The 16,487-nt window shown below is 38.4% G+C and overlaps 1 protein-coding gene across 2 annotated transcripts in view; it reads left to right on the plus strand.

Annotated features, from left to right (window-relative positions):
* The first annotated feature begins 345 nt into the window (after positions 1-345).
* The window catches only part of xdh (xanthine dehydrogenase), a 72,886-nt gene continuing 56,744 nt past the window's right edge, over positions 346-16,487 (plus strand). For both annotated transcript variants that reach the window (XR_005950352.1, XM_041250651.1), the window contains exons 1-6: positions 346-463; positions 1,069-1,126; positions 10,639-10,735; positions 11,184-11,292; positions 11,453-11,579; positions 12,670-12,731. Coding sequence is in view for 1 of the 2 variants with exons in the window: in XM_041250651.1 (XP_041106585.1) it covers positions 410-463; positions 1,069-1,126; positions 10,639-10,735; positions 11,184-11,292; positions 11,453-11,579; positions 12,670-12,731 (507 nt within the window). In the remaining variant the exon portion in view is untranslated. The remainder of the gene's footprint in view (positions 464-1,068; positions 1,127-10,638; positions 10,736-11,183; positions 11,293-11,452; positions 11,580-12,669; positions 12,732-16,487) is intronic.

Here is a 16,487-nt window from a genome sequence, read left to right on the forward strand (position 1 = left end):
TGTTTTATTTATAATCCAAAGTCACTTGACAATGGTAAATAATAATGAATGGTAGTACATAAGGCTGTGTACTACACAGTTTAACCCAGGGGTTCAGTCCCGAAACAATAAAGACAGTCTTTAATACACCTGCAATATACAAACACCATTACTGGATCATAGTGATTGCTGTAGTGCTCCTTGTGCAAATATTTATATATCTTCTACTAGTGTTGGCAAACATCCTTGTCAGCAATACATACGCTGGAGATTATTTACAGCTAAAGTACAGTAATGTATGTTGCATAATCATCCAGTTGGGTGGGGCAGTTACAAGGATATAGATCTACAAGTATCCTGTAGCCAGACAGAACTGTATTTGAGATCAGAGGTACTTACTGCAGAGCAATTCGTGGACAGCTAACTCACAATGCCATCAGACTTTATATCTGATGATCTGGTATTCTTTGTAAATGGAAAAAAGGTAAGAAATCTTCCTGAGAAGTTTATCAATACAGTGCTTTTTTTCTAAATAATAATAATAATAATAATAATAATAATAATAATAATATGTTACTGTAGAGTTATTAGAATAGTAAATGTATGAATTTAACAAAAATAATTGTGACTGAACAAATATATACTTAATCAGAGAAAAAGTTGCTCTTATGTGTTTTTTATTCTGTAAAGTTGTAAGTCATATGACCTTTTATAAACATTCACACAGTCAGTCTGTGCAAATATTAACACATTATTTTAATTTTTAAATTAGTAGAAAACATAATTTCAAATGGGTTTAGATTTATTTAAACGGACTATTAAAAAATTAAACAAATCTTCATTATTGTACTGTAGTAGCTTATAACTATGGAAATCTACACTATGATATTTATTCAGGCATGTTTTCCAGTGAAGAATCTTACATTTTACTCCCATCGTTCTTGGAAATTTGTTTCATGTTTGTGAAAATACAACTGATATGAAAGCCCTTATCTTCAGGGAAGCATATTTTAATCAGATTTGCTTAGAAATACTCCAAACATTTTTATTTATTTTTTTTTTATCGCTGACTATGTCACTTATTTACAGATTGTGGAAAAAAATGCAGACCCTGAAATGACCTTGCTTACCTACATAAGAAGAAAATGTATCCTTCTTAAATAGAGGACTTAAAATAATGAATGTGGTCAGTTATTACCAGGAATGCTAGGAATCTGTTTGCTAAGGAATAACACAGAAAAATGCAGATTTTCTATGCTTTCTGAGATTTTTTAGTTTTACACTTGGGGAGGAGCTAAAAGTGGATCAACTGGCAGTTTGAGTTTTTTCAGCAAGTACATTAGGGAGGTGGTGCCATTCCAAAGTCAGACCAATTGTAGCTGGAAAGCTACAGTGAAAGTAACAAACATGATTTATTTGTTTTTTAAAACCGGGAACTATTTGTAATATTGGAAGTAAAAAAAAAAAAAAAGTATGTTTGTTTGTTTTATTGATTAATGGTGCTGGTAAGCATGTAACTTGCTTAGAGTGTAACCATTTTAATTATTTTATTTATTTAGCAGACGCATTTATCCAAAGTGACTGACACATATTACAATTTAACACAAGGTTACAGTTCAAGAATAATCAAAGCTTATAAACTAAAGTATTATAACTAAAACTAAATATTTATAACTAAAAACATACAACATAGAGAGACACAACAAGTGTAACAAGAACAACGACAAATATTTTTAGCCCTTTTATTTTACTTGCGGAATAACGCAGTTTTTTCTTTTTTGTTTATTGGAAAATTTAATTTTTTTTAATTGCGGAAAACTAGGATCTCTGGTTATTACCATAAAGGCCACTCTGTGATACCTAATAATTTCTGGTTCAGACTGACTTAGACACCATGAAGAGCCAGGATGTGTTTTTTTTAATGTATTTTTTTGATAAATGATAATCAGGAATAAGCAATTTTAAGCCTTAATTAAACACAGGAATTGGTGATATAATTTAGAATAGGGTGATTTGTCCAGTTATTCTGTTATGGAATCTGATTGAATGCAGGATAGATTCCTAAATGAGATCCAGTAAAAAAAAAAAAAAAAAAAAAACATCACGTGTTGTATTAATTCATTACCAAATTATTGTGCAACATATTTTGGTTTAACATGTGCTTGGCCTTCACTGTCGTAATTGTACTGAAGCCAATTAAATAGAAAAGTGAATGACCTTCAGTGCAGAGCAGAGTTGTAAACTTCATCCCATGTAAAACATTTATTTTGCAGTCTCATTGGTAAACAATGTGATTCAATGTACAAACTGGTGCTAAAAAATCACATTTCAATGCACTTTCTGTTAACAAAACAAAGATCTTATTTACATTGGAAAAGAATAACAAAACAAAACTTGTTTTTAACAAGAAAACAATTACAGGCACAGTGTCAGAGAGGAGAGAGACACATGAAGTTAATTTTAAAGTACGTTATGGAAGACAGGGCAGTTTGAGATGATCAACATGGAAATAAAGGGTTGCCATGTTTTGTAAAATGTATCAGTGGATCCCCTGAGTGTGAGCTTTATTTTTTATAATTTAAGGAATTGCTTAACATCTCTAATCCAGTGAACATATGACGGTGGGGCAGGTTGCTTCCAACCAAATAGAATGAGGCGTCTAGCCAATAGAGTTGCCAGGTACTGCCCCAAAAAGTGCAATTAGTGGAAAGGGGTCAATACATACTTGTAAGGTCTGAGAAAGGATCTCAAACACAGATGTCCAGAAAGGAGACAACCCAGGACATAGCGGAATTGAAACTGGAACCCACAGGGCTTTCTCCTGTATTTGACCATGTTTTTACAATGCATTTACCTTACTACTCCATGGTCAACTGTAGTTCTTACAATGTTTTACCATAAATATACTTCTTAACATGTATGGGTAATACTATACATTCACTATACCTTTACTGTGAGGTGAGTGACTCAAGGACATTTTAAGATAAGCCAACTATTACAATGTCTAAAGTTCAAATGCAATATGTCAAGCACCCATTAAAGAAACATCCTCACAATGGGAAAACATTTGTGGGTAGTTTTAGAATGACTGCTGAATACTTTTCATTGTTACAGTGCACTGTGCTGTATTGTGTTTTGTCTTCTGACAAGATGTGAGAGGTGAAAGAGTTATCTATATATCTATAGTCTTGTTTAATACGCTCCAGTAGGGGGGTAAAATTTGATTTAAAAATCTTATTGTATGAGTGGGTAACTGAAATACCTAGGTAGGTGAAGCTATTGAGTGCAATTTTGAAGAGGAAATTATCAAGGGGGCACCGGTGGGCTGCCGCATTGATAAGTAAGCGTTCACACATGTTTATATCCATAAAATCTATTAAATTGCAATCAATTACAGCTAAGGCATGGGGGAGAGAGGACATAGGATCAAAGAAGGTCATCTGCATGTAGAGATACCTTCTGCTCTTGACCCCCTTGAATTATACTCTGCACCTCTCGATTTTCATGCAGACAATGAAAGAGGTTCAGTGGCAATTGCAAAGAGGAGGGGTGAGCGAGGGCAACCCTGTCTTGTACCCCAGTGGAGAGGGAAGTATTTAGAATGTGTGTTGTTTGTGCGAGCTGAGGCTGATGGGGAGTTACTGTATATAACAGCTTGATCCAAGAAATTAAATTGTGACCAAAGCCAAACTTGATCAGTGTAGTGAATAAATAATCCCACTCAACACAATCAAATGCCCCCCCCCCCCTCCCCTTGGACATTTTCACAATTTGTTGTGTTACAACTTGAAATCTTGATGCATTTAAATTAGATTTTTTTTCCCCCTTTGATTTACACAACTTACCCAATACTTTCAATGTGTGAAAAAATGACCTGTGTGTGTGTGTGTGTGAAAAAACAAACCAATTAAAAATAAAAAACTGAAAAGTCTTCATAAGATAAGTATTCACCCCCTTTGCTGTGACACTCCTAAATAAGCTCGGGTGCAAACAATTGCCTTCAGAATTCACACGTTAAGTTAAATGGAGTTCCTCTGTGTGCAATAAAAGTGGTTCACATGATTTCAGATTAAATACACCTGTCTCTGTAAGGTCCCACAGTTGGGTAGTGTATTCAAAGCAAAGATACTACAATGAAGACCAAGGAGCTTTCAAAACAACTCTGGGATAAAGTTGTGGAAAGGCACAGTTCAAGGGAAGTGCGTAAAAAGATTTCAGAGGCATTGAATATCCCTTGGATCACAGTCAAGTCGATCATTAAGAAGTGTAAGGTATATGGCACCACCCAGAATCTGCTTAGTGCAGGCTGTCTTCCCAAACTGAGCAGCCGGGTAAGAAGGGTTTTGGTTAGAGAAGCTACCAAGAGGCCAATGACAACTCTAAAAGAACTACAATGTTTCATGGCTGAGATGGGAGAAACTGTCCATGTGTCAACAACAGCTGAGGTACTCCACAAATCTGGCCTGTATGGAAGAGTGGCAAGAAGGAAGCCATTTCTGAAAAAAGCCCATGTACATTCTCGCTTGGAATTTGAAACATGGGAGACTCTGAAAAGATGTGGCAAAAGATTTTGTGGTCCGTGGAAACAAAAATTGAACTATTTGGCCTAAATGTAAAGCGTTATGTCTGGCGCAAACCCAACACAGCACATCACCCAGGTAACACCATCCCTGGTGGTGGCAGCATCATGTTCTGGGGATGCTTTTCATTGGCAGGGACTGGGAAGCTTGTCAGAGTAGAGGGCAACATGGATGGAGCTAAATACAGGCAAATCCTTGAGGAAAACCGGGTTCAGACTGAAAAAACCTAAGACTGGGATGGAGAGTCACCTTTCAGCAGGACAATGGCTCCAAGCACCCAGCCGAAGTGACACTGGAATGGCTTAAAAACAAGAAAGTGAATGTCCTAGAGTGGCCCAGTCAAAGCCCGGACTTGAATCCGATTGAGAATCTGTGGTAAGACTTGAAGATTGCTGTCCACCAACGATCTCTATCCAACTTGACAGAGCTCGAACAATTTTGCCAAGAAGAATTGACAAATATTGCACGATTCAGACATGCAAACCTGGTAGAGACTTACCCCAAAAGACTCAAAGCTGTAATTGCCGCCAAAGGCGGTTTTACCAAGTATTGACTCTGGGGGATGAATACTTATCTAACCAAGACATTTCAGTTTTTTTGTTTTATTTTTCATTAACTGTTGTTTACAAAAATAATTCTCTTGCCTCTTCAAAGTGTTGAGTAAGTTGTGTAAATCAAAGGAGAAAAAAAATCCCATTTAAATGCATCAAGATTTCAGGTTGTAACACAACAAACTGTGAATAAACTGCGAATATTGAAATATGTGTGTCTACCCTGCACAAACCCTGTCTGGTCAGAGGAGATTATGGAGGGGAGAATGGATTCAAGGCAGTGCACTAGGGTCTTAGCAAGAATTTTAAAGTCTGCATTAAGGAGAGTCATAGGGCGGTTCGAGCCACACTTGAGAGGGTCTTTATTCTGTGTCAACAGTAGCGATATGGAGGCTTGGTGCAACATTGGGGGTAAATAAAAAGATTCAGTAAACAGCTCTCAACAACGGAGATAAACTAGAACTAAATGTCTTATAAAATTCTATATGAACCCCATCTGGGCCAGGAGATTCACCACTCTGCATTGATCTAACAGCCTCAGTTATTTCATCTGGGGCTGATTGTACTAAACGGGACCGATCTTGATGCTATGATGTATTGGGTTGCACTAAAAGGATCAGAGCTGATCTTGAGCTCAGTTTCGGCTCAAAATCTGATCCTATTTCGATCATGCTTTAAACCAAGATCAAAGTGGGATCAGAGCTTCATTGAAAGTTTTATAAATGGAGAAATTAAACGTTTTTAGTTTTGAACAAAGGAATAAACAAAATAATGTAATTCCCCCATTTAATACTCAGCTGTGATCCCAATCTGATCCTGCTCTATGGTTGATGGTTGTGAATTAAACAAATGAAACTGTAATATATATTTAACAACGGAGATGTTTGATATACGCCATCAAAATACGTAAAGGAAACTATTTTCACAATTGTTAAAGTAAGCTTTAAATGAGCAATTTGTATTTAGATAATTGATTGACATAACTGTAACTTAATAAACTTTTCAAATATTTTCAGGATTTCTCAAAAATATTTCCCTCGGATTATTATATGAAAATGGAGATACTTTAACGTTTTAGAAAACATTAATATTATCTAAGTAATGGTGCATTTAAAAGTAGCCATAAATACTATATTAAGAAAATATTGATGCATAGAAAACACATTATTACACACGTTTTGTGTGTTGACAAAGTAATATTGCCATTATCATGTTATCGATTTACAATTAAATCATTGGTTTGATCAGATTGAACTCTTTTTTTTTAATGTTTTGGTCAATTCCCTTTTCTTCTTAATGAGCTTATCTTCTCAGACAGCCTCGATCTCCCCCAGTCCGCGACATTTCTCTAGTGGCAGCTAGTATCATAAGTCTTTGATTCAGTTTGCTCAAAATGTATTGATAATTTGCCCTGAACCGATGCTGCAGCTAGCTGTTTGTGTGTGGCTAACTTACCGCTATAAAGAATACAGCATTGTCAGTGTACATGACCGTGAATACTAACATTTATTATAAACTTTTTAGAAGTTGAAAAAAACAACAATCAGATATTTAGTGTACACAATCTGTTTATAGAAGCATTGGATTTTTGAATAATAAATGTAGTAGTTGCTTCTAATAGTTTCCAGTATGGACGGGATTTATGTTGTTTTAAATGTACTTGATATTCTTACATTCAGAGTCTTTAAACGCTGAGCCATGAATATTCGTTTCTCATCTTTGCAAACAATTATACAACAACTGGACAGTGCTGTCTGATTGTTTTCAATTGATGTCAGTCATTCTGTTATTACTCAACAATGGGACAGCAAATAAACCACTGCTTACTGATCAAATACTTTACAGGGATGCTTGAGCTCTGCTCTCAAAAAGTGCATTCTTCCAGTGGACTACATTCCAAAGACAATTCATAAATATAGTTGTTGCAATAAGTTGCAGAAAAATAGTGATAATTGCATTGCAGGGACCTATTCCTTAGTAAAAATGGAACTCCCTCATTCAATAAATTCCCTTGCCCCAGGCTTTATTGACTCGAGTTCTATTGTTACTTCATAACACAGCACAGAAATACTACTATCCCTTTTTTATATAACTTCCATTAATTAAAGTTATTTCTACTTCAGATATTGTAGTTTCAGAATTATACATTTCCGATGCCTTAAGGTATACCTATTGCAAGGGGTATATGTCTGTTTTTTTAATTTATTTTTTAAACACATGTTTATTATGTAAAGCAAAACTTAACTGCTATACCAGAGAACTGGACTCTTTATCAGTGCTTAGTGGTTAAGTCACTGATGAGCCAGTCCAGCCCATTCTCTCTCCACACTATCACTGACTTCTCACGTGATTGGTACAGGGTAAGGTTTAATAAACTTAACAAGGGCAGAACTTTGTACTAGTTTGGAAAAAAAACAAAAAAACCCAACAAAAATATGTTAATGATTAAAACTGAAAACAAGGACACATTAACAAATGTTTGAATTTTCATTAATGGTTAGTTGAGGTGTCAGTAGCTTCCTATTATAATTGATTTTTTTCATTCTCAGTGGTTCTTATTACAATAACTAAAATATTGTGTATTATATATATATATATATATATATATATATATATATATATATATATATATATATATATATATATATATATATATAGTACTGTGCAAAAGTTTTAGGCAGGTGTGAAAAAATGCTGTAAAGTAAGAATGCTTTCAAAAATAGACATGTTAATAGTTTATATTTATCAATTAACAAAATGCAAAGTGAGTGAACAGAAGAAAAATCTACATCAAATCAATATTTGGTGTGACCACCCTTTGCCTTCAAAACAGCATCAGTTCTTCTAGGTACACTTGCACACAGTTTTTGAAGGAACTTGGCAGGTAGGTTGGCCCAAACATCTTGGAGAACTAACCACAGTTCTTCTGTGGATTTAGGCAGCCTCAGTTGCTTCTCTCTCTTCATGTAATCCCAGACAGACTCGATGATGTTGAGATCAGGGCTCTGTGGGGGCCATACCATCACTTCCAGGACTCCTTGTTCTTCTTTACGCTGAAGATAGTTCTTAATGACTTTCACTGTATGTTTGGGGTCATTGTCATGCTGCAGAATAAATTTGGGGCCAATCAGATGCCTCCCTGATGGTATTGCATGATGGATAAGTATCTGCCTGTACTTCTCAGCATTGAGGAGACCATTAATTCTGACCAAATCCCCAACTCCATTTGCAGAAATGCAGCCCCAAACTTGCAAGGAACCTCCACCATGCTTCACTGTTGCCTGCAGACACTCATTCGTGTACCGCTCTCCAGCCCTTCGGCGAACAAACTGCCTTCTGCTACAGCCAAATATTTCAAATTTTGACTCATCAGTCCAGAGCACCTGCTGCCATTTTTCTGCACCCCAGTTCCTGTGTTTTCGTGCATAGTTGAGTCACTTGGCCTTGTTTCCACGTTGGAGGTATGGCTTTTTGGCCGCAAGTCTTCCATGAAGGCCACTTCTGACCAGACTTCTCTGGACAGTAGATGGGTGTACCAGGGTCCCACTGTTTTCTGCCAATTCTGAGCTGATGGCACTGCTGGACATCTTCCGATTGCGAAGGGAAGTAAGCATGATGTGTCTTTCATCTGCTGCAGTAAGTTTCCTTGGCCGACCACTGCGTCTACGGTCCTCAACGTTGCCCGTTTCTTTGTGCTTCTTCAAAAGAGCTTGGACAGCACATCTGGAAACCCCTGTCTGCCTTGAAATTTCTGCCTGGGAGAGACCTTGCTGATGCAGTATAACTACCTTGTGTCTTGTTGCTGTGCTCAGTCTTGCCATGGTGTATGACTTTTGACAGTAAACTGTCTTCAGCAACCTCACCTTGTTAGCTGAGTTTGGCTGTTCCTCACCCAGTTTTATTCCTCCTACACAGCTGTTTCTGTTTCAGTTAATGATTGTGTTTCAACCTACATATTGAATTGATGATCATTAGCACCTGTTTGGTATAATTGTTTAATCATACACCTGACTATATGCCTACAAAATCCCTGACTTTGTGCAAGTGTACCTAGAAGAATTGATGCTGCTTTGAAGGCAAAGGGTGGTCACACCAACTATGGATCTGATTTAGATTTTTCTTCTGTTCACTCACTTTGCATTTAGTTAATTGATAAATATAAACTATTAACATGTCTATTTTTGAAAGCATTCTTACTTTACAGCATTTTTTCACACCTGCCTAAAACTTTTGCACAGTACTGTATATATATATATATATATATATATATATATATATATATATATAATCTAAAATATATATATATATGCGATATCTATAAACAGACGATGCGATGATCAATAAACATTACACTATGTAACATAATTTTTGTTCCTGGGTAGTAAGTGTTATTTAAATTTACAGTATAATCATAAATCTCGAAAAACTACTCACTTCTAATTCTTTTGTAGTCATTTTTGTATTTAGTATAAATACATGTTAATTTGGATTCATATGTTGTTTTTTTCTGACTTTATGTGAACGAAAAGACAAAAAAGCGCCTGTTTTCTCATTGGAAATAGTGATATTTTGAAATTTACCTGTCCTGGTCACAAAAGCAAAGTTTGTGGGGAATAATAGCCATTTATATACTTTTGAGGCATAAGCAATTAGGAAATAACACTTACTACCCAGGAACAAAAAAAAAAAAAAAAAAAATTGTTACACGGTGTTATCCAGATGCAATGGTGTTTTATTTTTACAATTCAAAGTCTGATGACAAAACTAGAAAACAATAAAGATAACAGGCAATACAGTGTTGTGTATTGCTCTGTTTGATCCACGGGTTGGTCTGAAATAATAGCCCCCAATATTTAAACACCCACATGTAACATAAACACAATAAGAAGTCCACAGTGAGTGTTATAGTACTCGTGGTGCAAATACAGTTAATCGTGAACAAAGGTGCAGAGTTGTCCAGGTATGTGCTGGCCTTTAGCGACAGCTCCGGATCGTGTTAGCCATCTAATAACAACAAACAAACATGATAAAAACAAACAAAACACGATAACAGTACAGGTTTTCCTTCCGGTTCAGCATTAACCGTACAAAGGAACAGATCACTTCGCTACGTCCCCTTCTGAACCATCAATTATGACCCCTTGGTTAACGAGTGCAACCGCTCCTTCAAAACATGGCTGCCACACCGCTTCCCTTCCGGGTCGATGATTTAGTGTACTGTAGCTCCACCCCCTTTCTAGTTGGCCGACTTCGGTCTAACCACGGGGATGAATTGTCTATGCATCCAGTCCAGGGAACTCTGTTCCCTTCACACAACACCCTCACAGGTCACAAAGGAGATTAATCACCAAGAATCTGTCTCAGTCTTTTGTCACAGTAACATTAAATTATCTTTATATTAGTAAGTGCCTATAGATGCAAGCATCATCTTGTGGACATTTACAATGTTTTTAATGTTTTGTTATAGTGGAACACAAAATGCTTTAAGATCACTGCAGATATCCAGCCATTTCTTTAACCTCTATCAGTGGGTCTGACTGGAACCAAACTTGGCTGTGGAGAAGGAGGATGTGGTGCCTGCACTGTGATGATCTCCAAGTATGATCACTTTCAGAAGAAGATACTGTATCCTTTATATTCAGTTTAACCTGTGGCTTTCAGTGTGCCTGCCTGTTGTACCTGTCAGCTGTGTGGCTGGTGGTAAAAGGTATTTTGAAGGGGGCACACATGCAGGTATTTGGAAGACATCATATAAGATTGCATGCTATTGTTAAATTGTATGGCATTATGATAATATTTTGGTTGTGTTCCCCCCATAAAAACAAGCATTTGTTAGCTTTACCTCTATATGCATCTCTCCCTTTCCCATCATCATTTACAAACAATTAGTAATTGCTGTTTTAAAATAATACATCACATACCAGTACATGTTACTCAGGAAGTGCAGTTTCATTACAAACAGTAACTTCAGTTTAAGAATGTGAAAGCAGACTGTCAAGGCCTCTGTAGTCTACTATTTTTGTTTCTTCTTAGCACTACTCTAGTGTTGAGAATCTTTAACAGTCTTTAACAGTCACTATTCCATTAATGCCTGCTTGGCCCCAGTTTGTTCTCTCCATCACACAGCTGTCACCACTGTGGAAGGAATTGGTAGTGTTACCAGTAGGCTTCATCCAGTCCAGGTAAACATTGCATTTTTTTTTCATTCATTTGTATCTGAAGAATGTAATTGTCTAGTTCAACACAACTGGTAGCAGTGGGTGAACAAATTGTCATATGGAATAGAACCCAAATTGAATGTTTACATGCAGCAATATATAATGAATAAAATGATCTATTTAGGAGAGAATAGCCAAAGCCCATGGCTCTCAGTGTGGATTCTGCACCCCAGGAATTGTCATGTCCATGTACTCCCTCCTGCGGAATACTCCACAGCCTGCCATGGAGGAAATCGAGGAGGCTTTCCAAGGTTTGTGACCCAGTTTTGTGATACACAATAAACTGAAAACAATTTATAGAAAGGTTGAAAAATATTTCAGGGATATTCTGGTAGGGTGTGGGTAGTCACTGACACAGGACACAGAAAGCGTGTTGTCCGTGGCATGGCTACCAACGATGGTATTCAGGTCCTCTGGAGGACCACGTTAGGGTACATGGTTGGTTGCAGGTGCTCAAAGAATCATGAAAAACAAAAAGGCGAAAAAGGGAAAATAAAACACAGTAATGAAAACCTCAAAATAAAGGTGTTCCCCACTCTCTCTATTTCTTTAGTTTCTTCTCTTTGGGTTTCTTTTATTTTCTTTTTTCCGTCCGTCCACAATCTTGACGAGCAGCTCTTCCTCTAGCTTGTTTGTAGGTATAGAGGGAACAACAAAGCTTTAATTTATTGGCCCAGCAATCCCCCCCAAGGCCTGCCTCCCAGCCACTCAGAGAAAGGGAAAGCACACACACCCTCTTCCCCACCTCTCTGTGTCACTGCCATGACTGACAAGAGGATCCCATGGGGCTGCTGCCCTCTTCCTGTCAGACGGCCAGTCCTGGTCTCCCCTGTTACAGATATGTTTCTAAATTTTCTATAAATTGCTGTCAGTTATTCAACACAGAACAATATACGTCATTGATTATCACATTTATTCAGATACTAACTCATACCATTGAAATGCCATACCATTCCCATTTAGATTTCGAAATGTCACATTTTTCAATTGTTGTCAGTTTTTATAAAGTATATGGAAAACCATAAAGTGGATTGTTATTTATATAGGGTGCTGCAAAACTTTTGGCCATAGCTGTATGATATTTACAAAATAAGGCCCAGTGCTCTGACCAGTTCTGTAGTGTCTTTTCATTCTAATGGAAAAAGAAAACTGTTGGTGTTCAATAAATCAACCCCCTCTTACATAAATTATTTTTATTGCATGCATATGGTACATATTGTTTGACTTTTAAAGCTGTTTTGAATTTGGCACCAGAACCGAAGAGAATCGGTTTCACTGTAAGTAAAACATGATATAATTGAATTTTTATTTTAATTTTTAACAGAGTTTTATTTTTTACAGGGAACTTGTGCCGCTGTACTGGATATATGCCTATTTTGGATGGATACAAGACATTTGCCAATGTACGTTATTAGAATCAGTTCCCTTTCAATTCGAAGACGACCAACAACAATACTTTTGGGATATGCCTGCCACAGGTCATATATTTACTGAGCATTTTATGTCAGAGCTACCGATAGGCCCCACTGGAGAGTGACGTCCTCGGTCCTGCCTACCGAGGAAATAAGTAATCATTCCGCAGAGATTATATTCTCTTTTGCTTCTCCAGTTGCATGATTGTTTGTTGTAAAAGAGCTCTCACTTTGAGTTTTTCTGCTAATTCCAATGCAATTTATTGCTGAAAGTCGGCTTGCCACTTCCCCGGAATCAGAAACTTGGCTTCTGAGGACTGAGCTGAAGTGCTGTGCAACTGCTGTCCATAAGAAAAAACAAAAAACAAAAAAACAGCCTACATTACTTGGCGACTGCAGTCTGCTGTCTGCTTTCTAACCTACAGCATCTGCTGTCTGTTTTTCCTCTGCTTTTTGCAGCTATAAATAAATAAATAAATAAATAACAATAACAAAGAGAGAAAAGAGAGACAATTCCTCCACTGGAACCCGGCTCTGCAGCACCCACTACTGAGTCGACGTCGCTGGGCTGACTTTGCCCTCCCACTCGGTGTACCCCACTCTACAGCTTCTGCTGTGTGTGAGTGTGTGTGTTGTTTAAATAAAAAATGTATTTAAATAATAAAATTATTTAAAAAAAATAATAATAACATTAATAATATAATCTGAATATAGGTCTGAATAGCCCACTGTAGAGTTGACTTGCATACTTTGACCACCCACCTTGGTTCAAAATAAAAAAAAACAAATTAAAAGATCTCTCTTTCTTTGTCCACGCTGCTGTGAGCTATGTGCTGCTCCGGTTGGGTGACTGCACGCGGTCCAGACTAGACACCCGGACCAGTAACCTCGTTGCTTATGCCCCTGTTGCTCGGTGCCTGCAGTGCCCTCGGTACCATTGGTGCTTTGGTACCCCCAGTGCCAGAGAGCATCGGTGCCTTCGGTTCTCTTGGTGCTCCATAGCCTCAGCGCCTTGGTACTTCGGTGCTTTCGGTGCACAGTGTGTCAAGATCTTGGGAATGCAGCACGCCTCCACCGCCCTAGGAGATGAGATGTTCTACTGGATCAGTGCAGGATCCCAGCCTTGGACCCTGCGCAGGATGCTCGCAGAGTTTACGGGAGCAGCTTCCTCAGCCTGAGCCGGTAACCTCAGAGCTATGCTTGGTCTCCGGTACGCTGCTAAAAATTTCAGGGCTTCAAGGGGAGGTCCTGGACAGAAGCCTGGCAGGTCTCAGTGGGAGATACCACTGAGAGCGGAAGGCGTCTCGACAGGTGGCTGCGATGCGCTGGCATCCACCGTAACTACAGTAACCCGGACAGTTCTGATCTCCACTGCGCTGAACGGTGACCTGAGTCACCGTCTACAGGCTTCTGCGTCAACTAATATCTGTGGCCGCCCACAAGGATGGGGGAAAGCCAGACATGGGGCCCTATGCAGCAGCACTGGGAGACATTATCCACAGAACCGCCCTAGACCCCCTCAAGACAGGTTTCACCCCAGCCTCAGCAGCCACAGCAGGGCCCCTGAAGACTTGCGGCCTCAGACCCACCCCTTCTCACAACACCAGCTACAATACTGGCGCAATTGCATTAAGAGATATACTTCCACTCGGGACCTCCTCCCTTGAGCTCTCTAGGTCTTGGTCCTCAGGCAAGAAGTCAAAACATTACTTCTCAAGCAAGTCATCCGCCTAGTAGAACACACCTCTCAAAAAGAGGGGTTCTACTCAAGATAGCTGATCCTTACTCCAAAATTGCGTTTAACATCACTGATCATTTATTTATTTTTAACATTATTCAATATTGTTAAACATTCATTATATAACAGTTCATTTTCAAACTCCAAAGCAGCATAAGCTATATACAGTAAGTTTTTTTTCAAAGTGCACAATTCATTTACAGGCGGATACAAGGTGTCATGTTTTTTTGTTTGATTGTTTGTTTGTTTTTTTTGCACATTGAATACACAGAGGGGGTACTTACAAAGAATTATCAAAACTGATTCGCTGGTAGGATGGGACCAGCAAATCAGTTGTTAGTTAACATGAGCAGGAAAACAAGAGCACGTCCACTGTTTGTCTGGGAGATATACTGTAAATAGCAAGTTGTTCAACGCAGTTTCATTGATAAACTTAAATAATTTTATTAACTATGTGCATTACAAAAATTATTATTTAATTGATTATCCAGTATTTATATCCATGTATATAATGAGGAATGGAATTGATCGAAAAATAGATTTTTGATTTAATCGTAGCAGCCCTAGTACACACTAATGATTTTACCCTTATTTGGAGAGAAAAGCGTCTGTTCTTCTTCCAGCCACATTTAGGGAGTATGCGACTATAAGTGGAGGTATTTTCAAAAATGGTGTATGACCAAAGGTCATGGTCCCAGCTATTGCCCTATAGCAACTATTTTACTATTTTACTGGAAGCAGGCAGGTCCCCCTATGCTGAAACTGTACCTAGCAGCTATATCTGCATGACATGTCTTCATTGACTCCGTTTCCTGGGCAACCTGTTTTCTAAAGGGTGCATGGCAGCTAAGTCCTCCTATAAAGGACATCCTCCTCAAGTGGAGTCTAGATGTGGTATTGGAGGCTCTCACTAAGGCCCCGTTTGAGCCTATACATTCCATAAAGTTGAAATATCTCTCTGAAGACACCCTTTTTGTTAGCCATCACCTCCGCTAAGTGGGTTAGTGAGCTATAGGCTCTGTCAGTGCAGTTCTTGTATGCGTGTTTGTGATGATGGAAACGGGATTGTTATGCACTAACCCTGCTCTCCTCCCTAAGTTAGTTACGGCTTTCACTTGAATCAATCAGTGGAACTTTCTATCACCTTCCTTTTTCTTTGGAGGAGGATCGGATATTGAATTTCCTCAGCCTATTTTGGGCATTGAGATGTTATGTGAATTAAACAAGTGCACTGCGTCAGTCTGACCAGCTCCTCGTCTGTCATGGTGAAAAGACTCTCGGTCAAGCCCTTTCAAAGCAGCGACTGTCCAACTGGATTGTGGACACAGTTTTGACTGCATATACTAATTCTGGCCTACCCCCACCCTCTACCAGAGGAGTGGCTACGTTATGAGGCTACGCCTCATTGACTGATATCTGCACTGCAGCTAGCTGGGCTACTCCACATACATTCACCAGAGTCTACCGACTTAATGTGGTAGATCCCTTTACGCCTTCATTAGGCACAAGAGTGCTTTCCCAAAAGTTGTTGGTCATCTTTGAATTGGAAGAGAGCGATAGATCACAGATGTAACCCCGTTTCCCTGAACGAGAAGATGACCAACAAACCTTGCGTAGTCACATCACTCACATTCGCGGGTTCGATTCAGAAGAGAATGTAATCGCCGCGTAGTGACTATTTAATCCCTCGGTAGGTGGGACCGAGGATATCACTCCCCAGAGGGGCCTATCAACATCGCTGACATAAAATGCTCAGTAAATACCTGACCTGTGGCAGGCATATCCTAAAAGTATTGTTGTTAGTCATCTTCTCTTTAGGGAACCGGGGTTACGTCCGTAATCTATCATTCCCTTTCAATATGAAGAATTTTGATATGTAAATCTACACAAAAAAACACATTTTAAAATTAAATTGCCTATTACTATTACCTGTACAGAGTAATCACAAGCCCACGTTTTTGCTTAACTGGGTTATCTCTCAAATGAAATCCCTGATACGTAATTTATAA

The sequence above is a fragment of the Polyodon spathula genome, chromosome 5 (assembly GCF_017654505.1).
Source record: "Polyodon spathula isolate WHYD16114869_AA chromosome 5, ASM1765450v1, whole genome shotgun sequence".
Taxonomy (NCBI): Eukaryota; Metazoa; Chordata; class Actinopteri; order Acipenseriformes; family Polyodontidae; genus Polyodon; species Polyodon spathula.